At 41.4% G+C, this 23,709-nt stretch overlaps 1 protein-coding gene across 2 annotated transcripts in view; it reads left to right on the forward strand.

Annotated features, from left to right (window-relative positions):
• The window catches only part of grm7 (glutamate metabotropic receptor 7), a 300,227-nt gene that overhangs the window by 230,412 nt on the left and 46,106 nt on the right, over window positions 1-23,709 (forward strand). For both annotated transcript variants that reach the window (XM_084742168.1, XM_084742157.1), the window contains exon 7: window positions 3,893-4,032. In XM_084742168.1, coding sequence (XP_084598294.1) covers window positions 3,893-4,032 — 140 coding nt within the window. The remainder of the gene's footprint in view (window positions 1-3,892; window positions 4,033-23,709) is intronic.

The raw sequence follows: 23,709 nt of genomic DNA on the forward strand, positions 1-23,709 counted from the left end.
GTTTGTGCAGAGCTGCTGGTGTCTTCACCTCCTGCATGTTTCCTGCATCGCTTTACTCAGAAATCTGAGATAACAATAATAATAATGTCTTTTACTAAGATCACAATAAATGAAGAAAATGATGAGTATAAAGAAAGAAAAGAGATTCAGACTCCATTTTCTACCAGAGACAGAAGATTCCTGTTGAAACAAACATGAGCCAAATATCAACAGAGAAACCAAATACATTTTATATGGAGAGGCCGCTCGCCGCTCGCCGCTCGCCGCACGCCGTCGCCCGTGGTGACTATTAACCTGAGTATTGATCTGCAGCGGTTGGTGTCGAGCAGCTCCGGCGTTAATTCAGACAAACAGACAGCAGATCGACTCTGTCATCAGAGCTCTTTCTCTTTTTAACTCACAATCTGTTTCTCTGTGATTCAGCTGCCAGTCTGACTTTGACTGACAGCATTTATTAAAAGAAGTCACTTTTTTTATTATTCCATTAAAACAACAGATTCTGTACAATTATATAAAATGTATAAATGTTAAACTAGAGCTGGGCAATATATCAAAATGATTATATGGTATCATGATATGAAATGAGATATTTTTCCTGATTTTAAAGGCTGAACTTCAGTAAAATCTTCAGTGCTTCCTCTTCCTTGTGCTTCTTTTGGATCATCTGAGACTAACGGGACGCTGAATTCAATCAGCTCCACACACACCCTCTGATTATTATTTCACTTTATCACAACTGACTTTAAAGTTGTTTTTTAGTTAAATTATTTCGTCAGGATGCTGTTAGCTTTAGCCTCAGCCTGTTAGCATGACATCACGACCTGAGACCTGTTAGCTTTAGCCTCAGACTGTTAGCATGACATCACGATCTGAGACCTGTTAGCTTTAGCCTCAGACTGTTAGCATGACATCGTGGTTGTAGCCTCAGCCTGTGAATATTATAGTTTCTCTTTTTAGGATGAATTGTTTGCAAATATTGAAAAAATCCAAACTGCTGGAAAAGGAGTTTTCAACAAACTTGTGATTTTAGAGTTAGCATGAGTTTATGATGGAAAAATCACCAAACCAGTTTGGTTTGTTCAGTGAGGAGATCGTTTAAAAGATAAAAAGTGAAATGAGAACAGAGAACAGAGGAGAAGACTTGTGAAAGCAGCAGCATGTCTTCACGCTCCGCGGCTCAGCTGAAAGCTTGACAGGTGTAACAACAGAAACTAAAGGGGTCAGGGCTCATGAACAGACAGTTCACCGCCTTTATCACAGCCTGCATGTAGACATTTATCCAGGATCAGCCTCAACTGTCCACAGTGAACGCCTCATTACCTCCACACTGAAATCTGAGCTGAAAACAGACGTGTCACAGAAACACAGCTGATAAATACATCAGGATACACACTCAGACATGAAAAACTGCTGCAAACACAAGGAATTAAACCAACAACCCCCTGTTCATGAAAAAAACACACATTAATTAATTCATTTATTAAAAGTCAGCTGGACTTTACTACAATCAAACACACAATACTATAAACATGCCTACAGATACGTCACTCTGTCGTCTGTTAGAGGAACAAATGAATGTTTAGAATAATTAATGATACAAAAATGTAAATAAATAATATTTCATGGTCTTAATATTAAAGTCAACATGGAGCCGACTGGAGTCAATCACAGTCTACACTGTAAAAATAAAATACTTCAAAAAGTCTGTGTCCAGGTTGCTTTAAAATTTGTAGTTGACTGAATTTGAAATGACATGTTGAGGTAATTTTGTAATGATTTAAAACAAATAAGTTTTTTCTAGTCAACATGACAAAATCTGACTTCCTTGATTTCATCAGGTATCTTTTCTTCAAACTATAAAAAAAGTTCTCAGTTTGTGGCTCAGTTGGTGCAGCAGGTCGTCCTGGTTTGATCTCTGGCTCCTCCCACTGCTGGCGTATCAGTAAACAGACGGTCAACTGGCTGAACTGGGAGCACTGGGGTCAGCTGTCGGCTCATTGTCGTGTTATCTGAGACGACAGTTTGAGTCATTTCAGCACATCAGCACGACACAGACACACACACACACACACACACACACACACACACACACACACGATCTCATATAGATAAATAATGAGTCACGCACACACAAACATGATGCTCTTGTTCTGATTCATCACACAGAAACACACAGACAGACTGTCTGTGAAATTAAAGAATTAAAATAATGAGAAATGTTTTCTGTTTTAATGACACACGAGCAGCAGAGAGAAAAACTGCAGACAGACTTCAGAGTCACTGAGAAACAAATCATAAATGAAGAGTTTGACCGGAGGACGTGTGAATTCTCTTTTTCTTTCATACTGAACAGAAGCTGAACACTATCTGTCTCCTCTCCTCTGCCTGTCAGCCTTTCACTCTCTGTTCTCACCACATTTCTGTTTTCTCTCTCTATCTGTCTTTCCCTCCTTTTCTCTTTAAATTAAACACAGACTTGAAAGAGACTCCTGGACGGACTGCGGTAAATAAACACAGTGTCTTCAGAGGGGAGGGGCGGAGTCTGCCGGCATCACAGAGGAATAATAAAATATAATAAAACAGAGGAAAAGGACAGGGAGGTCAGAGACACAGCCTGTCCACATTATTATTATTTTATTATTTTTTATTTGCACACATCTAAAACTGCAATAAAAAAAAAGAAAATAAATAAAAGTGTCAGGAGAAGTCAGGAAGCCCACAGGCTCATCCTCGAATAAAGGAAAAAACAAACAAACAAATAAAAACAACAATACTAATCCAAACGACCAATGACATAATTTAAGAAAAACAAACAAAAAACATTAAACACACAGCAATGAGTGGAATAAACAAATGATCCACTGAAAACAAAAACATAAACAAAACATGAAAAATAATTGTGTGTAAATGTCAACATGTAATCAAACATCATAAATTAAATGTGATGACATTTCCTTTTAAAAATCTCTAAAACAGACGAGCTCTTGGTTACGTGAACTTTTGTTTTCCATATCTGAGAGAATTTTACATTTCAAAACCACGTTTTTCTTTTTCTTTTCATCATCGTATTTTCCTCTCGTCCTTTTTTGTCCTTCTAAATACAGACAGTATAACATTCACTCCATCAGTGCACGAACTCAAACAGATTTAGACTCAGATTTTTGTGCTTAAAGGGACAGTTCGTCCCCAAAAACAAAAATGCATATTTTTTCCCTCTAACTTTGGTCTGCAGTTCTGTTTATCCAGCTCAGTAGTTTTGGTGTGAGTTTTAGAGTTTTGGAGAAATAAAAAAAATTAAAAGAAACATTTGAAAGACCAACAAGCAACGTCTCTTTCCAGAAATCATGAGCCAGTTACTCAAGATAATCCACAGACCTCATTCTGAGCACTTTCATGTAGGAACTACTTTCTTTCTAATAGAAAGAAAGTAGTTCCTACATGAAGCGGAGTGTCATCTGGTTCCATGATTTTATTGGAGAGAAGACAGAAGGCGCTCACACCAGAATTATTCTAGATGAATAAACGGCACCACACGCCATGAGAATAAAATTGTATTTCTGATTTGGGGGTGAACTGACCCTTTAATCCAGCTACAGTTTATGGTATCATCTTGTCACTGGATCACATACTTCATTACCCAGCAATCATCACTGCTGCATGTCATTACATTACAGAAATGATTTGATTGGACAGTTTTTGGCGTGAGTTACAAGGAAGGAAGGAGTGGGACGAGGTCATTGCAACTCTGCAAACTCACCGCTAGATGTCACTAAATTCTACAGACTGCTCCTTTAAATGAGTATTCATACAGCCTGCGGTCTGTATGAATACAGTCCACTGACGATGACTAACCTGCTGACTGACTGATGAAGTGGCTGTTTCTCCTCCACAGGAAGTGCTGGTACCTCGGTGACGTTCAACCGTAACGGCGACGCCCCCGGACGCTACGACCTGTTTCAGTACCAGTGGAACAACGTGAGCGGGCCGGGATACAGAGTGATCGGACAGTGGACCGAGAGCCTGCAGCTCAACGTGAGTTTACTTCATTGTCAGATACGTTCTGGGTGTTTCTGCAGTAACAGTTGAGGAGAACGTCAGTCGTTGATAATTTATGTTCCTAAAGAATCCCAGCAGGTTCTGTTGTGTTCCTGTGCTTTTTACTGGAGGTCACTGAGTAACATAAAATGACTCTACAGCTTGTTTACGGTGTCATAAAGTCTGATGTAGGAGGACTATAAAGAACACTGTACACTGCACACTATGGCTCCTGTTATGAGCTGTTATTACAGCTCGTTGTATCTGCCACATCAAATGTGTTCAGCGCTGATTCTGAGGTGACATCTGAAATATGTGTTCGATATGTAGGCCTCTGTTTGTGTTTTGGTACATTTTTTAAATCTTTTTTTTAAATATCGATTAATCGGTTGATTGATTTGACCATGAGTGATTAAGTACAGTGCTCACAGTTTGTACCTCTAACTCCTCCCTGACTGTCAGCCTGTTGTTTGGCTGCTGGATGAAAATAACGACAGATTAAATGAAATGAAAAGCTGTTTGTCGCTGACAGGCTGCTGCTCCTCCTGTCTGTGATGTGATCCATGATGCGGCTTAAAAGAGAAACCAACAGATCATAAAGTTTGATTGCAGAGGACACTCTGAGACGATGAATATTCATGCAGCGGCTCCGTCAGCGCGGAGACTAACGAGGTTCGTCGTCACCGTCGTTACATCCGTTAATGACATCAGATTTTGTGTCCTGATAACTGCAGCTGTAAGGAGGAAGAGAACAAACATCCGTCTCTCTGAATCTGTCCTGAGATTTAAACAGTTTATATCCGATCGTATCGATAATAAATCCCAGTGAGATCCCGTCCGTCCGGTCTGGTGTTTCTGTCAGAGTCAGACTGGGACGCTCTGCAGGATTATCGAGCCAATTTACAGTCGATCTGCTCATCGTCACAATCTGAGCCGCTTCCTAATCGGAGGCTTGTTCAGTCAGATAGTCAGAGATTATCTGCGAGGTTTACAAATGTATTAGTGCGTTTGATCGGACACAACGCAGCCGAGTGGACCGCACTGAAGGAACGAGTCCATCAGGGAGACATCAGATTTAACTTCATTATATTGATCACATTTATTATTATTCATCCAGCCTCTGCGCTGCACAGATCTGTCATAAGTAGGACTGAACAATTAATCACAATTTTATGGAAATCACAATATGGCCTCCTTCAGTTTTCACATCACATCTTTAAATGTTTAACTGAATGAATGTGATGAGACAGAGACGTCCTGCCGTCCACATCAGATTCTACAGACTGTTAAAAAAACAAAAACATCTTCATCTGGTTCAGATTCCTGCAAAAAAAAAACATCACACATCATCATTTTAACATGTTTTTAAATCACAGATCAAAGATTTCCTCTAATATCATAAATCATATCACAGCTGTGAAATCAGTCAAAACATTCATCTCTAATTATAAGAACTAAGGTCCTATCTTACACCCTGCGCTGGTGGTGCAGCTGGATTCTTCATCTCACACCAGAGCAGCTGCCATTTTTAATACATCTGCATGATAACAGATGAACGTCCACCTGGTCTGTGCTGCCATGAGCAGGAGGTCTGGAAACTCAGGTGAAATGAAGGTGTGGCCAGGTGTAAAAACACTCACACCTGAGAACTAAAACCTGGTCGAAGCACAAAGTCTGTGTGGCAGTTTGTCCAACACCCGGCGTGTTTGGCTGAAGCACATGCAGGACACACACGTCCACAATCACCAAACACCTTCAGTTATATTAAACAGTGTGTGTGTGTGTGTAAATTTATTCTATTTATTTATTCTGACTCTCTGATTGGTCTATTACATGTTTGAACTAAACATGTCTTTGAATTAATCAAGGTACTTGGACACAGCTGATAGGTGTGTCCCACTTTGTGCTGCTGACACAAGATGTCAAAGGTGGATTTGGACACACCTTGAATAAGTTAAATCCAGTCCTCGTGTTTTCAGCTTGTGCTTTAGATCAACGTGAGACAGGACGACCAGAGACCAGAGTCCAAGATGCTGCCCATGAATTTCATAAAACAAGAGTAACAATTAACTGTCAGCGTCTTTGGGGACAAACTGTCCTCTGATTTGCATCCACCGCTTTAGTCCATTTCATTCAGTTTTGTTTTTGACAGTCTGACAGCCATTTACCATTTAGCTAACTCTTCATTTTTAAGAAATAAGTATTTTTTAAGTAATTTCCAGGTGCCATAATTTCATAGTGGATATGTGACAATTACCAATAAATATGTTTCTGAAATTTCTTCGAATTTACCCAGAAATTACTCTCAGTTTTCATGGTTAATTAGTGATAATTAGAAAATACCGTTTTCATGTTGTTGGTGGTTTTATTCATGTGTTCATGACACCACATCATAATTTGATGTCATCACCTGACATATTATCAGCGTTCTGATTGGCTGTTTTGTGTTGGAGTTGAGTTTCAGACAAGTTTCAAATGTGCTGCAGAGAGTTTGATACCAAACGACTTCAACTGGTTTTACTGAAGTTTGAAGCAACTAAAGTTTCACACAGGTTCAGCTACACAACAGCAGACACGAAGCTCCACCTCGACCCGCTACGACCGTAAATTTTTACTCACATATTGATGCATCAGTAATAATAAGGCCATAATGTTATAAAGCCCAATACAGCAGGACATAATTCACAGAAACTTGTTTGTTCAGCTCAGACTATAGGACTCAAACAAAGTAATATATAATATTTCTATATAAATGAGTGGTTGTTGGATGTATAGAGTAAATCTGGAGCCCACAGGCTGCTTTTCACTGTAATCCTGCAGATAAACTGCTTAAATCTGTTTCTACAGCCATGCATTGATTCCAGTGCTCTCCTACCAACATTTTTCTTTTATGGGATCAAATCTTCTCGTGTTGGAAAATATATGATATGTGGTTGAAGTGTCAGTCAGAGAAGGCTGTTTTTCAGCTGTGCAGCAGGCGTGTTTTCTAACAGTGAGATGTGATGTGCAGCATTCTTCAGCTTCTGCATTCAAGGCCACGTCTCTGCTGCTTCACAACACTAAATTATTCACCTCGATAGCCCCCGGTGAGCCAGATGTGGCAGAGCTGTTGCTATTAGGCCTCCATTATTGCTTCTTTCCCTCCATCCTCACCACTCCTCGCTGTGTATTCTGAGTGTGTGTGTGTGTGTGTGTGTGTGTGGCTCTCCAGATTACAAAGAGGGAGCTATTACTGAAACTATATGTCGAAGCGTGACAGTCAGTCTAATATGATTTAGCGGAGGTACACGCAAGCTGATATTCAGAGGCTCAGCAGAGTCATCAGCATATTTAGAAGATTAATAACCTTTGTTTGAACTCGCTGCCGTTAATGGAGTCACAGAAGAAGAAAATCCTGCAGCCTTGAGGCGTGTCTGCCATTTTATGTATGGATCAATTATCCTAATGTGCCACACTGACATACATGATCTACTCGACATGCTGTTATATCACAGCCTGGTGATGTTTTCATGGAAATGAAAGGAGCGTTTCTGCATGTTGCACGCTGATAATCAGAGAAAACCGAAGACGGATTTTCAGTTTTTAAATGTGGAGTCGACAGTGTTTTATTTCTTCTTCTCCTCCTGTGCGTGTGGTTGGCTGCTGCCATCGCAGGGCTCTGCTGAGCTTTAATGGGTCAATCAGACTGTGTTTCGCTCCGATGCGTCTCTGTCGGGGTTTCTGTGGCCGTAATCTGCACCAGGACGGCTCTTTTAACTCTGCTGCCACAATCCACACAACTCTGCAGCTCCTCAGGAAACATTGTAAACACTGTAAAAAGAAAAAAAAAATTTAATCGATTTATTAATCCTCTAAAAATATTTTTCAACTAATGATCAATCTGGCAGTATTTTTTTATGTTTAACTTTATTTAAAGAAGGAAAGTAAATTATCTCAACAATCGGTTCCTGCAGCCCCGGGTGCAAAGGTGGATTTGGACACACCTTGAATAAATTAAATCCATTGTTCCTCGTGCTGAGATAGAACCTGAAGTGTTCAGAGAGCTCCTGCAAGAACGACAGGCGTCTGAGGTTCATAAAGCAGCGTGCAAAACATCACTGCCTTCAGAAAACACCTGGAAAAAGACGCCTCGCTGCAGAACCTGAGCTGTGTGTTAATAAAGCCACTGAGCTGAAGCAGCAGACAGATTTGTAACTGCAGCTTCTTCTCTCAGTCCTGCCCTTCGATCAGTTTCATCTTGGATCTATAATATTCTCTAAACTATAAATACTCAGTCCTGGCTATATACTATAGGATCATAGAGACACACAGCTGCCTGTAGTATTTCTATAATATTCCTATAATCTGTGTGTGCGGTTGAAAATGTGATTGGGCCCTAACCTTCTCATTGGCCCGTCTCCCCCCTGTTAGAAAGTGACTAATCACCTCCTGAGTGTGTCGACCTGTGCAGAGGCTGCAGTTGGAAATGAGCTCGTAGTTAAATCTGGTCCAACACGTCCACAGAGATTAATGTTGTTTACACACACATGACTAATATCTGCAGTCGGCTGAACCAAACTAGTTCTGGTGCTGGGAGGAGTCGTGTTGCTCTGCAGCTCTGTACACACAGCTGCTGATCTCTAAACGTACTGAACTTTATTGTGTCGTTGCACATTTTTATTATTTTTACAGTAAATGAACAAAAATCTACAGACTGTGTGTTGTATTGTGACAGCAGCATGATGTGGGAACAGTCAATAGAAACTAAAATCATTAATCCATGAAGGGCTGGAATCAAAATCAAAATAAAAAAAATCAAATCACAGGCTGATCCAACGTGTGAATTTCATCATGACAACTCATAATGTGTCTCAGTCGTGTGTTTGGCCCCTGTGTTCCTGTATGTGTGTCTGGGTGGTGTCCTCCTGGAGGACCTGGATCAGGGCATCAGCGAGCTCCTGGACAGTCGGATGCTCCGATGCATAATGTCCCAGAGGTTAGGAGGAAGGCCAGTCAGTGGCATCGCTGTCTTTGTCATCCAAGATCTGCCTCCAGACTCAGGAGGCCGGGCGTCGTCCTGCACCAGGAGGAACCCAGGGCCCGCTGCACCAGCGTAACATCTGACAGCAGGTCTGAGGATTTCATTCATTCTGGTTCCTAACAGCAGTCAGGGTACCATTGGTGAGCATGTGGATGTGGATCCAAGGACGTTCCTCCCCAGGCCACCACTGTCCCACCACCACACTGCTCATTCTGGATGATGCTACAGGAAGTGTAACGTTCACCGCGGCGTCTCCAGACCCATGTGCTCATTGTGAACCTGCTCTCATCTGTGAAGAGAACGAGGCACCAGTGGAGAACCTGCCGGGTCTGGTGTTCTCTGACAAAAACCAATGGATCTGCACGGTGCTGAGCTGTGAGCACAGGTCCCACTAGAGGACGTCAGGCCCTCATGTTATAATGGTGAAGTCTGTTACTGACAGTTGGGTCAGAAACATGGACAGGAGTAGCCTGCTGGAGGTCATTTTGCAGGGTTCTGTCCTCCTGTTCCTCATCATACAAAGACACGGGTCCTGCTGCTGAGTTGCTGTCCTTCTCCAGCCCTGTCCAGCTGTCCTCGGGTAATGTCCTGTCTCCTGGTATCTCCTCCACACTGTTGAGACTCCGGTGGGAGACAGAAAACCTTCTTGCACCGGCTCATATGGACGTCTCATCCAGGAGGAGCTGGACTGACTGGGCTGCAGGTTCCAGTAACTGACCAGCTGTTGTACGGTGACGATTAAATGTTCCTTCAGTTCTTTGAGCATTTAGATCAAATTCACAACGCACATGAAACCTGCCAACAAAAAATGTGACTCAGTTGAGTTTATTTCATCAGTAGAGATAAAATGTTAAAATGCAAATAAAAATTCATCATGTTTATAGTTTCAGTCGCTATCAAGACAAGAAATGACAAAACTTTCATTTAAAACTTGAATTTCTATGCAAATAAGAAAGTAGTAAAGTCTTTTTATTTACAGTTAATATCCTCTGAAAGACAAAACAACACAGTTCAGATTATTTTTTGTAAACTTGTAAAGACAGTATCAGGCGTCTGTTAGGGATGATAATGGTTAATGATCAATTAATCGCTCATGAATAATTTGATCAATAAGTCTATTTAACATGTAAACATCGTCTTCAAATGTTTCTTTGATTGTAATGATGTTAGAATATTCTGCTGTGGAAATAATCTTTGATTGATGGACAAAAAACCATCTGATATTGTTTGATGTATTTCTTTTATATCTATAAAAGAAAAAAAACATTTTATCACATGTATATATTCCTGCCAAATAAATCAAACAACAACAACAATCAACAAAATGATTGTGATAAAATATGGATTTTTTTAATGTGTGAACATCACGGTATTATTGATCTACTAATATAAATTCAAATCACATTAAATCATATTTTTAATCGATAAATATTGTTGTTGCATGTTTAACTGCCTTCTCTTTGACTGATGTTCAGTTTCAACATATTTTTTGTTTTGTTTTTGTTTTCTTCACCTGAAACACATTTTCAGTATTATTTGCATCCACCAATCACAGCGAAGAACAATAACCTGAAACCGACGAACCCGAGGAACCCTGACTGTTTACCCTATTACTGTTTCAAACACTGATATTATTGTCCTAGAGCTGATAGTGGAACAGGAAACTAAAGACAGAACTGACAGTGGAACCAGGAACATGTTGGATTAGAGTCAGAGCGGAGCCACGATCTAATCTGAGTGGATTAAATTGTTCATATCCACGATACAGGATTACAGCTTCGTTTAGAAAATGAAAATCTCATGATGACTCTGCAAAATATACACACAGTTTAACTGGACAACATGATGCATCATAAAGATTCTGTGCATCAGTCGTACTGTAGTTCATCTGATCTGTCCTGAAGTCTTTAAAGTGTCACAGACAGGACTCACAGATGTTATTCTCTGTCATTAAAGCGAAGGACACCACGGGACACAGACAGAATTTCCTCCTCAGTCGTCTCCTCCCGTCTCTCGTGACATCTGCTGCTAATCCTCTCCAGGCTGGAGACCCTGTTTCATCCCGTTCCAGCCTCCATTCACACTAACTTAATTTATCTGCTGTAATGTTTCTCCCTTCAGTAAACAGCCTGTATATTAGCTGACAGTCGGTCAATTCATGCATTCAGGACGTCTTCCTGTCACAACCAGTGTTGGGCAAGTTACTGAAAACCTCACGTGCACCTCAGGCGCAGCAGAATATCTCACTTAATCTATAAGAGGATGAAGACAGGGAACAAATAAAGCAGAGTCAGCTGAGAAAGTGCAGACGAAGGCTGCGAACTGTAACAGTCCAGCAAAGAAAAGAGACGCCGTCGATCCTCCTCTCTGTGCACAGATGCACCAAACAAACACTCCCATCATACAGCTGGTCACACTGAGCCCAACATGTCTGCTAACCGTCCACTGACAGTCCAGGTGAGCTGTCAGGTGATGAGGTCGATCAATCACCTGTTTTCCCGTCGATATGACGTCATGTGTGAAGTTGAAATGAAGCACAACAGGTTTTATTACTGCGACCATCAAAACAGTTTCCCCTCTGAACTTCTCACAAGGTTTCATTTCAATTTCAACAATAAAATTAAATTAAACTAAATTCATTTAAATTCTATAGAATAAAAACAAAATTAAATTAATTTACTTTAATTTAATTTGATGTAATAAGATAAAATAAATATAACAAAATAAAGTAAAATAAAATAAATCAAAAATTAAATTTAATTTAATTTACTTTAATTTAACGAAACTAACCCTAACTTCATTAAATTTAATTTAATAGGGTAAACTGAAGTAAAATGATAAAAATAAATGAACTGTTTTGAGGCCTGAACCATCATGATGTAGCACAACGTGGAGACGTTTCTATTGTCTTTCTTGATCTGACGTTTGTGTCTGAGACAAACTGAACTCACAGCGTGACATCGGACTCACAGACAGAAGGAAACATCTCCCACCCTGTCTGTCCTCCGTCTGAACTGTAGCTGGAAGAAACGGACGCTGTCAACACGGCACATCAGCGTCACGGCGAGGGATGAAGGTCAGTGCAAACAAAATGCGACGAGGCTGACGAACGTGACCGTGTGAAGAAACGGAGGAACAGAAACATGAAGTCCAGGCCTGTGTGTCTGTGCTCAGTGTGAGGAATGAAAGTGATTAAACAGTCTCTGAAATGAGACAAAGAAAGAAGAAGAAGCGGAGGAATCTCGCCTCTCTGTGACCCAGAAAGCCTCAGTTCTTCTTCTTCTTTTAAAATTTTTGCTGAAGGATTTGGACAACCAATCAGATTCAGTTTGGGCGAGGAGGATCAGGGATGGGAGCCCACAGGTGGTCGCAGGAGATTTTATTTTGTTCGGCAAATACATAAAATGGATTATCAGCGGATAGTAAAGGTTCATCATAACTGCAGCAAAAGAACAAAGTAAAATAAAATGAAGTAAAATGACTTTTTTTGTCAGTGGAGTTTGGTTGGTTTGCAGAGTTATGTTTATCTTTTATAACGGTGGACAGAAGGCAAACATTTATTTATTTATTTACTAAAGACAATTCAAGACAATCTTTTGTGTACTACTTTAATTTTATATACATTTATTTTATTAAAGAAGGAAAGCAGAAGATTGAATTTTCTACAAACAGTTTTTTTAATATTGTGATGAATATCATATTATAAACTTTATTTTAAGGTAATTATTGTATCTTGGCACAGTTACATCCCTGTAAAATAAATGTGTCCTCGTCAGATTTAGTTTTTCTGTTGTACATGAATATTTGCAGTTTATTCTAATAATGTGGATCTTAAGACGCTGCTGTTTGTTAGCAGAACATCACAGAGGCTGGAGGTCAGTGAAAACATAAAGACAATGACAGAGGGATCACAGGACCTTGATGCTTTATGAACCTGCACATGATCTCTATAATGATGATAATAACTGGAGAGGACACGTTGTGAAGCTCCGAGTCGTTCGTGTCTCCATCATGTCGCCGCGTACAGCCGGCGATGGAAACACAACCTCCACTCCACCTTCTTCAAAAATACATGAAACAGCTGAATGATCTGACAGGATGATTACAGCATCGATCAAAGAGCAGCAGAGAGGCTGAGCGCGCACACACACACACACACACACACACGTATACTGTATATACATGCACACAAACAAAACACACACAACCGTCTGCGTGTAAATACACAGATTTACACAGAGAACAGCGTCCGGTTCTTCTGCTCTGACTCTCCTCACAGAGCAGAACATCATCAACCCTGAAGTTACAAACAAACTCTGACAGTTCAGAGGAACAAATTTCTCTTCATTTTCTTTATTCTACAGTTTCCTCTTGTTTTGTTAGCACCCGTTCATTTCTGGGATTCACTTTTCTTTTCACAGAGGTAATATAAAAATAATATCTCCTGTTTCACTCAGGGTAACTGCTTCTCGTTTTAAAGGGACAGATCACCTAAAAATGAAAACTCTGTCAACTCTCTGCCCATATTTCATTATTTCTCATTATTTTGCTGCTTACTGTTCGGATGAATCACACTGACTCTACCTTTAAGTTTTGTGTCGATTTCACTGCTGCTGAAGTTCTTCTTACAGCCTTTAATTGGTATCAGTATTAGCAGACGGCACAGCACCTGACCTTATATGGTGTTTAGGGGGTGTTACCTTTCTAATAACAAACATTTGGCCACGCCCTCCAATTGACAGTCATCATCCAGCTCACCAGGGTAACAGCTGAGCTGACTTCTCTTAATTTTTCCTTCTTTATAGAAACTATTAGACAGTTTAAGAGAACGTTGCTGCATGCGGCCCATTACCCCTGAAATTACACGAAAACTCATCTGCTTCAAATTGCAATTTTTTTGAAAAGTTTTTTTTTTTTTTTTAAAGTGACAATAATATCTAATTAATGTTTCTGCAGAAAACCTCCTCAAGGATCTGTTTTCACAAAGAAATCAAAAATAGTTTTTCAGATTGGAGAAAAGTCTCTGGTAGAATGAACTTGACAATTAGAGGTGATTCTGACCTGACAGCAGCAGAGAGGAGCAGATATGGTCTCTTTTCTCCTGCAGCGTTATCTGTAATGACTCTGAAATCTCCAGGCTCGACTCTGAAATCTGCTGCCGCTTGTCTTTCATGTCTGAAAGCCGCAGAGAGATGGAGAGTGCAGATCCTGATGGGTGCTCGGCCTCATTAGGAGTAATGAAATTTGACCTTGATCTCTGTGAGAGCGATCCCTCTCAGCTGCGTCACGAGTCTGATGGAGAGATTTGAAGACGGACGAAGACGCAGAGACGACTCTCAGCAGGTCCAGGAGGGTTAACGAAGCCAACATGACACCAGGATGCTGCTGCTTCGAGTCCTAACACTGATTATCTGCCACTGAAGTGAACTAATGTGATGTCAGGGGACGGCGGCGCGGGACGATTAATTAGTGATGTGCAGGTCATGATGAAGTGTTCAAATCTTTTTACAAACTCTGGAGTGACAAGTTCTCGTCTCCACTAACTTGTTCATCAACTCGTCATCACACAAAGACGAGGAGAGACCACACGTCACTCACACTCTTATTTAGATTAGATTAGATTTTATTTCATGTTTAAAGGAAGATATTAAACATGTAAGTAAGAAAAAAAAACAGCAACAAATGAACAAACAGTAGAAAAACATAATTCATGTCTGACAAAGAGCAGGAGGAAGAAAAGACTCATCAGGTCCGAAACGCTTCAGAATATTCTGCTTTTTGCCCCAATTTTCAACAAACATGATCAATTAGATCAACAGACATAAACATTCATAACACAATAAGATCATTTCAACAGAATAAAGCAGCAAACAGCACAAATCATAATCAACCTATACGTCCTGTCCTGCCTTACTGTGCCAGTTATCTCTACAATCACCTCATGCTTTCATTCACTCTGTTGTTTTTAATAATCCTTTTAAATTCATTAATGTGGGACATCGTATTAATGCAGTGACTCGTTGGATCTGAAGCACACGATGCAACAGATTTAGTTTATTCAGGGAGTCTCTAAATCCACCTTAGCCTTCTGGTGCCCACAGCATCAGCTGTGCACAAGTGTCTTGATTAATTCATGGGTTCATGTTTTGAGTGCAGCCTGCAATAAACCAATCAGAAGGCCAGCTCTCCTCACCTTTAAAAAGCAGGTTCATCAGGAGTGTGAGTGTTGGCAGCATGACGGTGCAAAAACTGTGAAGAATCAAAGAGACACTGATGATACGGACGAGGCTTTTGATTTGAGGTTTGAGAGAAGAATTATGCACAAGTCAGATCCATCCAGCATCAGACATCCAGCTCTGACAGAAACACAGAACGTTTTCTCTCCAGGTCGGGATGGTCTCATGCTCAGAAATGGCAACTGTGCCGTGTAAGATAGCAAAGCCAGCTGCACCAGCAAACAAACACATTGTGAACGCAGTGGTTCCACCTGGTGGTCACCTACAGTACTGCAGTGAGAAGATAGACAGATGATGTTGGGGTTTTAAAATAAAGATTTTTCCGTCTGTTGGCTGTGATGCAGTTTTTTTGTTTCACTGAAAAACGGAGCAGAAGAAGAGACGTACCTGCTGTCATGTTGCTCAGGTGTCTCACTGTGGACAAACGTCTCTGCTCAGTTCAGACGCTGCTGGAACAGGATCATTGTGTAGTTCTGCTGTTTCTTTAAGTTCAGTGATGCACAGAGAAAATCATCCTGAGGGAACTACAGGTGTGTATTTCATCCCTGATGCAGTTTTCCCTCCACAAACCGTTGACTTCCACTGTGTGTAAATGAAGTCTGATGAATGTTTGTGTCCAGTCGCTTCACTCAGCAGCAGCAGATTCTCTGTGTGCTCACACACTGAATGACCAGCAGGGGAAGTGTTGCTTTCACTGATAAATTGAGGGAAAATTGTTTTCTCGTGTCTGTTTTTCCACCGTCTCTCTGTCTCTCTCTCTCTCTCTCTCTCTCTCTCTCTCTCTCTCTCTCTCTCTCTCTCTCTCTCGGCAGTTTGTCTCACTCTGCTGCGTCTTGGGAACACAGCTGAGAGGAATATAATTATTCAAATTTTCTTGTTTTTTTTTTCCAGTGGTGTAACTTTTCTTTGAAGACGGGTTAGACGTGTGTTTTATTCAGATTTATTCAGGGGAGAACAAAAGCAGTCAATTTCTCACCTGTGGTGGGAAAACACTGCACTTCCTCTTCGTTAATATACACAATGTTTTCATTATTTCCTTTTAAATAACCTGCAGTCGCAGCAGGTCAGGAAACGCTGCACATGTCAGTTTATCCCTGACCTCTGTCTCAGACTGCTGCACAGCAGAAAAGTCCCTGTCACTTAGTTTTGTGTTGTTTCATGTCAAACCACAGTCATGGTCTTCTCTAACGTTAAAGGGACAGTTCATGTCTTTTGAAGTGGTGTTACATGAGGTACCACAGTCAGTGTGTTACTGCAGCAGATGGAGGTCGACACACCTCCAGTTTGGAGAAGCAGCAGGAGTTACAGGTATAGGAAGCACCTGTAACACTTTACTGGGAGGGTTGTGGATAACAGAAGAGCCCAAACATGACATTATCTGTATCTGTATCTGTTCAACCAACAAAATTATTTGGATTTCTGAAGCTGATCTGGGTATCTGGGTTCTTAAACAGTTTTAATGTTGATATTTGGTTTCTTAACTATTTTTAGCAGTGATATCTGGCTGTTTTATCTTTCTGACCTAATATTTACTTATTTATTGTTGTGCCTTCACATTGATTTAATATTGGTATATAATTAACCCTCTAGATGCCAGAGTGTCTGTTTGTTCGTGGTGTTAAACAGCAGGACGTCCCTCCTCCTGAGGCCTGGTGTCTCTGGTACTGAATCAAACTCGGTTTAAAAAGCTACAGATTCCACATATTCAGTTTCTTTCTGTATTTGAGAAGTTTGTTGATCTGTCTGAAGCCAGTCACTGACCTGTTGGCTAGAATTAGGAATATGAAGCTTTTTAAATCAAAACAGTCCTTTAAACATTTTCTCTCTGAGCTCTTTCTGTGCAGTTTCTAAACTTCATTTTAAAGAGAAAAAGGTCTCAGAGGTTTGAAGAAACTCAAGCCAGCTCAGACACAGGTTTGTCTCACTGGCTCCTCCTCCTCCTCCTCCTCCTCCTCCTCCTCCTCCTCCTCTTCCTCCTCCTCCTCCTCCTCGATGTGAGAGACAGTTTTTCTGAGTGACAGCTGGAAACAGTCAGAACGTCAGTTAGACTTTAAAAATAAATTCTAAGATGAGAAGAGCAGAATTCCCCTTTAAATGATGCAGTTGATGATAACCACTGTATCTCAGTTTACACTGAACACACTGAATACTTTCATCACAGTTCGTGAAAACGTGACGTCTGTTCTGCTTCGTTCTGTGTGTTTGTCACATGATTGTGTTCCGCTCTCCTGTTGGATGTGACGAGATGTTGCAGTCGCCACGGTGATACATCACAGTCTCATTATGGTCTGTTTTTCTTTGTGTTTCTCCTGCTGCTGACCTAACTGTTCACAGCCTCGTCCATTCAATTAATCAATTTAATCAGGATCCGCCGTCGCCACGGTAACAGCGTGTGTGTGTGTGTGTGCGTGTGTGTGTGTGTGTGTGTGTGTGTGTGTGTGTGTGTGTGTGTGTGTGTGTGTGTGTGATCTCAGCTGAATTAGTTGAGACGTGTTTGAGTTTTGATGACTTTTATTGTAAATAGAGACAGTTAGTCACCAGTGAGCGAGTGAAGGACTCAGTGTTTGAGGAACATGTTCTCACAGAACACTGTAGAACAAAGTGCACATTAATTATTTGTAAGAAATAATGGAAACTTTGTTTAGAGTTTCTACTAACTAAAAACGCTGAGTGCTGTTAGAATTTTCTTTCTCTTCTGTTCATAAAACTTGTCATTTTTGATTAATGAGGGAAAATAAGGTCCCTAAAACACAAATATTTCAAGAAAGTAAAAGAAACTGTTATTTATCACTATATTGTGTTACATTGACTGAAAATTCAGTTGAGTTGGAATAATCAATCTTTTTAATTTTCCAAAATCCATCAACTCTTTCCTCATTTATACTCCGTCACCTCCAAAACACTTTCATTCATATTTATACACTGAAGCAAATGCAAACACACTGAAAAAAATCAAGTGTTACTGCAGGAAGTACTGATATCTGGGTTCTTAACCATCTTAATGTTAATATTTCAGTTTATAACCATTTTTAGCTCTTATATCTGGCTTCTTAACCTTTTTTATTGTTGATATCAGGGTTAATGTAGGTGGGTTTCTTGGTAATCTCCCAGACTTGACCCTTTATCAAACATGCGTAGGAGAAATCTTTAAGCATGAGGAGCAGCATCAGACGTGGGGACTGACGGCACCGCAGCCTGTGTGGACAAACAACATGTGAGACGCAGGAGGAAAGAACCAATGAGGCGAGAAGTCAGAAGACGCATCTCTACTGCAGCTGGTTAACGTGATGAAGCGACAGCAGCAGGATCGAAGCACAGAGGAAGAAGAGAGGAGGGGGGCGACGAAGACTCAAGGCCAAAAAAAATACGAGATGGATCCTGCATCATATCCATGGCAACGGAGCGTAGATGCAATCAGTGTTTCCTTAGAGGTTTTTTATGAAGAGCTCGGGGAGCGGGGCCCCCTAAAGGCTGGATAATGAACTGCGGTGTCAGTTTAACGGCTGTGGGAAGACGAGGAGGAGGAGGAGGAGGAGGAGGAGGAGGAGGAGGAGGAGGAGGAGGAGGAGGAGGGAGCTAATGAGCACATGGATTAACTGCTCCCAGCTAACAGTCAGTGGACAGAAAACACCCGCCCACACACACCAAACAGAATCCCTGTTAGATCAGAGTGGATCTGAGGAGCCGTGTGGGAAGATTTCTTTTCCTGTTGATTCATTATTGAGTTTTACACACAAACACACGTGGAGCCGCGGGACGAACGTCTGATTAAACACATGAACAGAGACAGAAAGACGAGGACGAGGCATAGAAATATGTGATGGGACTTTTGTTGAACGTCAAACAAAGAGGCGGCGTCCGTCCTGCGGTTTCCGCAGCAGCAGCAGCTCAGATCTCCTTGTCTTCCTCCTCACAGGCCCTCTGTCCGTCCATTCATCCGTCCTTCATCTGTTTGTTTCAGAGAGTTTATAGCTTTTTCATCCCGACAGAGCATTTTAAGAGCTCACCTGACCCGCAGCCTCCAGTGACGTGGAGGTGGACAGACGGTTTATCGACAGCAGAGAGTCTGACAGCAGAGCAGAGGCAGGCGGAGGAGCAAAGGTCTGCCTGAGACTGATAAGACAAACAGAGGGACGGAGGTCGAGAGACAGAAATAGACAAAGAGACAGAGAGAGAACTCTCACCCCATCATCTCACTTTTCTTCTCTTGTCCTCTGCAGGAAGAAATAATCTCCTCCTGCTGTCTCCTTTTTTCTCTGTTCTTTGTAAATCTGAGTTTGAATGCTGTCGACTTAAACTGAATCAGGTCTTCACCTCAGTGCAGACATGTCCAAAAACAGATTCATGGACGGACGATGTCCTCCTGCCGATGGAGGTGTCAGATCAGAAAACACCTGAGGTTGATGAAAATTACAAAATGTAATAGAAACTGCAAAGAGGTCGTGCTCTGAGCGAGTGACTGAAGTAACTAATTACAAATACTCAAATTACTGTAATAAAGTTGTTTTTTGGGAGTTACTTGAACTTTTATGAGTAGATTTTCAAGTCTGTACTTAAGTATGCATTTAACTATGTAATCTACTTAGTTACTCTTAAAATCACAGTTGAGTACAATTTGAATCAACATCCAAACCTTTCATCTACATTTTAGTAGCCAGTCAGGTGATCTGATTACAAACGGACCAATGAAAACCAGAACATATGGACTAAAAACTAACCACTGCAGCAGCAGCAGGTGTGGAGTCAGGATGTTAAAGGGAGAATTCACCCAAAAATGAAGCGTGATACTCAGTGTTTCATGAACTGATCTAACATCAGCTGCAAACGTTAGCATGTCTGGCTAACTAATGCTAGCTTACTAGCTGCAGTAACTTTACCTCCAGTCAAACTTGTTAGATCCACTGCATCTGCAATTGTTCTGTGGGGGTTTGAGGAGGAGGATGTGGGCTGATGAAGAATCAAAGTGGGTTGATGATGATGCATCTCTCTCTGGCTCGCTGTCTCAGGTCTAAGCCTGGTTAGCTTAGCTGTTATCCCAGCTCTCTTCCTGTGGTGATCGTGGTCCAGCTGGTCTGGCTGGGTGACCCGTCTCAAGGTTTGCTGCACTAATCGTGTCCCTGCGTTCCTGTCCACAGCAGGACATTGTTTAGCTTCCTACACCAGGACTCCTGCTTTTCCAAACTGGGAGGATGTCGGCCTCCGTCTGCTGTAGGTAAAACACTGACTGACATCATATAACCAGGCTTCAAATAATCTGAACTGTCCCTTTAAGTTATTCACTCTGTTCAGATGATAGAGAGCAGCTTCTGTGCTCCTTTTCTAACCTGTAACACACTTTTCTCCTCATTTCTTCCCTGTCTGACGCAGCCTGTCAGGGTCCACTGTGAGTTCAGGATTTAATCACTCTCTCTGGCTGATCTTCGGCTGCGGGGCAGGAGGAACACGTGGACTTTATGTGGGCTCAAACTCACAGATTTAGGACCAGAGAGACCTCTTGTCCGGTTCTCTCTACCAGCTGTGACACGTCTTCAAAGACTCGGTTGAATTATTGAACACGCCACAGTGGCTGGCGGCCCTCCTGACCGCTATGATGGCGAGGAGACTGATGGAGTTTCCATTTAAATGACTGACCCGACGTCGCCGGCGGCGGTTTGAATCCTGATTGATCCTGCAGTCTGAAATCCTTTAGGATTTGTGAAGCCGTGAGTCACTCTGTAACCAGGCAGCCGTCTGCCACTCATCAGCGCTGTCGAGCTAAACTTGTTTCTTACATGACGAGTCAGATTTTAATTCACTTCATGAGCTAAATGGAGGAACGTATTCACCTGTCTGTTAGCTGTGACTGAGGAGGAGGAGTAGCGGGGATTTGTGTCGGCCGCTCGCGGTGGTTTGATGGTCCGTGTGTCGCCGAGTCTGATGGATGGACGGGTCGCACTTTATATTACAATGAAAAAAAATAAAATGTAATAAGATGTACTTTATGTGAAATTAAACAAAACTGAAATAATACAGACAGAATTAGACCCTTTATTAGACCATTATTAGACTTTATTAGAGGATAATTAGAGACACATTACAACTCAAATGTACTGTAAACTAAACTAAAATAATAAACCTTGAGACACACCATCTTTGGTTGTTCCTCTACAGTTGGCCGATAAGCCAAGAACAGCGCCTCCTTCTTTGATCAAATCACATTATCACAGTATTATAATGAGTCTGTACAGTCCTGTAAAATATTACACACAATATACAACTAAATGTTCCTCTACCTCTATAATTCTGACCTTACTGTGTACATCTGAGTCACAAATTGCTTGTAAATTGGGAAGTAGCAGGAATTTATGCATTTTTTACGTCACTCACATGTCTGAAGTGTCTTGAAAGCCTGTTGTGAAGCGAATGCTGACAGATGAAGTTCAAAGAAGCCCCTCAACAGCCTCAAACTTTGGATGAAATCTCTTTCTGTGAAGCCGTTCACATCTAATCCCCCTGCTTCATACAGAAGTAACAGCCATCTCTCCACAAAAAGCTCTAATTAAAAATTTGGCTCCCTCACACCTCATCCTTGTTATCATTTGTTCATGAATTTATGACTTCCACTTCATATAATCTTATAACTGAAGCTAGAGACGGGACTGATCTGATCCAGCGTCAGTGTGAGGGTCCAACATGAAGCGTTCAACGGATATCAGACTCCCCATGTTCCAAATTAAAGTCATCAAAAAAGAAAGAAAGTAACATTTGCATGTCAGGAATGCATTATGGGATAATTATGCAAATGAGTTGAGCTGCATGTGTAAATGTCACAAGCCAAAATCCTACAACGGCCCTCAGTGGTTGAAGAACACCATTACACAAACTAGAGACTGAAGTTCAGGTTGACTTTCCTCATGTAATCTCACTACTTTACTCCTGCTGGATACAAACAACAGAATCTGAGCAGCTGAGCACTGATGCCTGCAGTGTAAACACAGTTTAAGAAACTTTAATAACAAAGTGGGAAATAATACACTTTAGTTTACAGTACAGTTCAAATGTAATGTGTCCCTGATTATCCTTTAATACAGTTTAATATTACATCTTAAGAAAATAATAATAATTAAACTAAAATAAAGTGGTATCCACTTTAGTTTACAGTTCTGTTCTGTCGTGTCCCTAATTAACTAACTAAGTAGCTATAGTTGTGTTTGTTTTCTGTCTAATAAAAACCATATTTTTTGGCTCGTTCCGTCTTATTACTGCAGAACAAAGTGCTGCAGATGGATGTTTGGAAGCAGAGGTTGATGAATATGATCAGAAAAGCATAACAGAGAAGAAATGAAGTCAGAGAAAGAGTGTGACGTGCAGGAGGTGTGTGGGCGGCCAGATATTCTTTTCTTTTGCTTTTCTTCTTCTTGGCCTGCTGCCGGTGGGAGGGATGGAGGCAGATTAGAGGGCTGTTTGGAGTTTGCCTTTTTTGTCGTGCTTCTGAATCCTCAGCGTGGCCAAATTCAAGCCTTCGGCTGACTCAGCCTGTTAGCTTGATGCAGCTTTTCATCCGCAGCTATACCAGGTTATCAGACGGGCCTGTTTGGAGGCACACGGGCGGGCGGGGGAGGGTCGGCCCGATCGTGGGTGGCGATAACACCCGGCGTAGCCCCCGGCTCCTGGAAGCAAACACTGCCTGATTGGTCTTTGTAGATAATGTGTTTGAGGATGTCCTCGGCGCTGTGTAACTGATCAGCTCGGGGTCACAGAAGCATTTGAAATCCCTCCAGGTCCTTTCAGAATCTTTAAACAGAAAGCAGAGATCTGCCAACATAATCAACATCAACACACAATGACGGCGTTGTTGGCCGCCGTCAGTCACCAGAGCTCCTTCCAAGGTCTGGGCACAGATTCAAGGAGGGAACTGATGGGAGGACGTGAACTGATTTACAGGCTTTTCACATAGTAACAGATTGGAAGTGAAATATTCAGGATACTTCTGACTAATCAGGCCTGTCCCCTTCAATATCATACAATCAAATATTAAACATTGATTTCTGTAAAGACTTTTTGTTCTTGTCTGCTTCCAGAGGTGTGGTTCTCTGTGTGTGTGTGTGTGTGTGTGTGTGTGTGTGTGTGTGTGTGTGTGTGTGTGTCAGGGTGAGACTGTACATCTTTTCAGATATAGTGTACATATCAGTCCTCATGTTGCAGCCAATCATATATCAGTATTTACTGTGGCCAACACTGTCTGGGTGTCCTCGGACCCTGTCCCTGGGTTTAGTCTTTAAATGGTAAAAGGCATTTTACAGCACTTTATTTAGTCTTGTGGAAGTGGAAGTGATGACAGAGGCTGCAAAGTGCCAGCTGTTCATCACAAACTAACTAATACTCATTCACACACACTCACACACACTCAGGGATACTTGGACGTGTGAACCAGAGTTG

Source organism: Lutjanus erythropterus, chromosome 2 (genome assembly GCF_056507025.1).
Source record: "Lutjanus erythropterus isolate fLutEry1 chromosome 2, fLutEry1.hap2, whole genome shotgun sequence".
NCBI classification, from domain to species: domain Eukaryota; kingdom Metazoa; phylum Chordata; class Actinopteri; order Lutjaniformes; family Lutjanidae; genus Lutjanus; species Lutjanus erythropterus.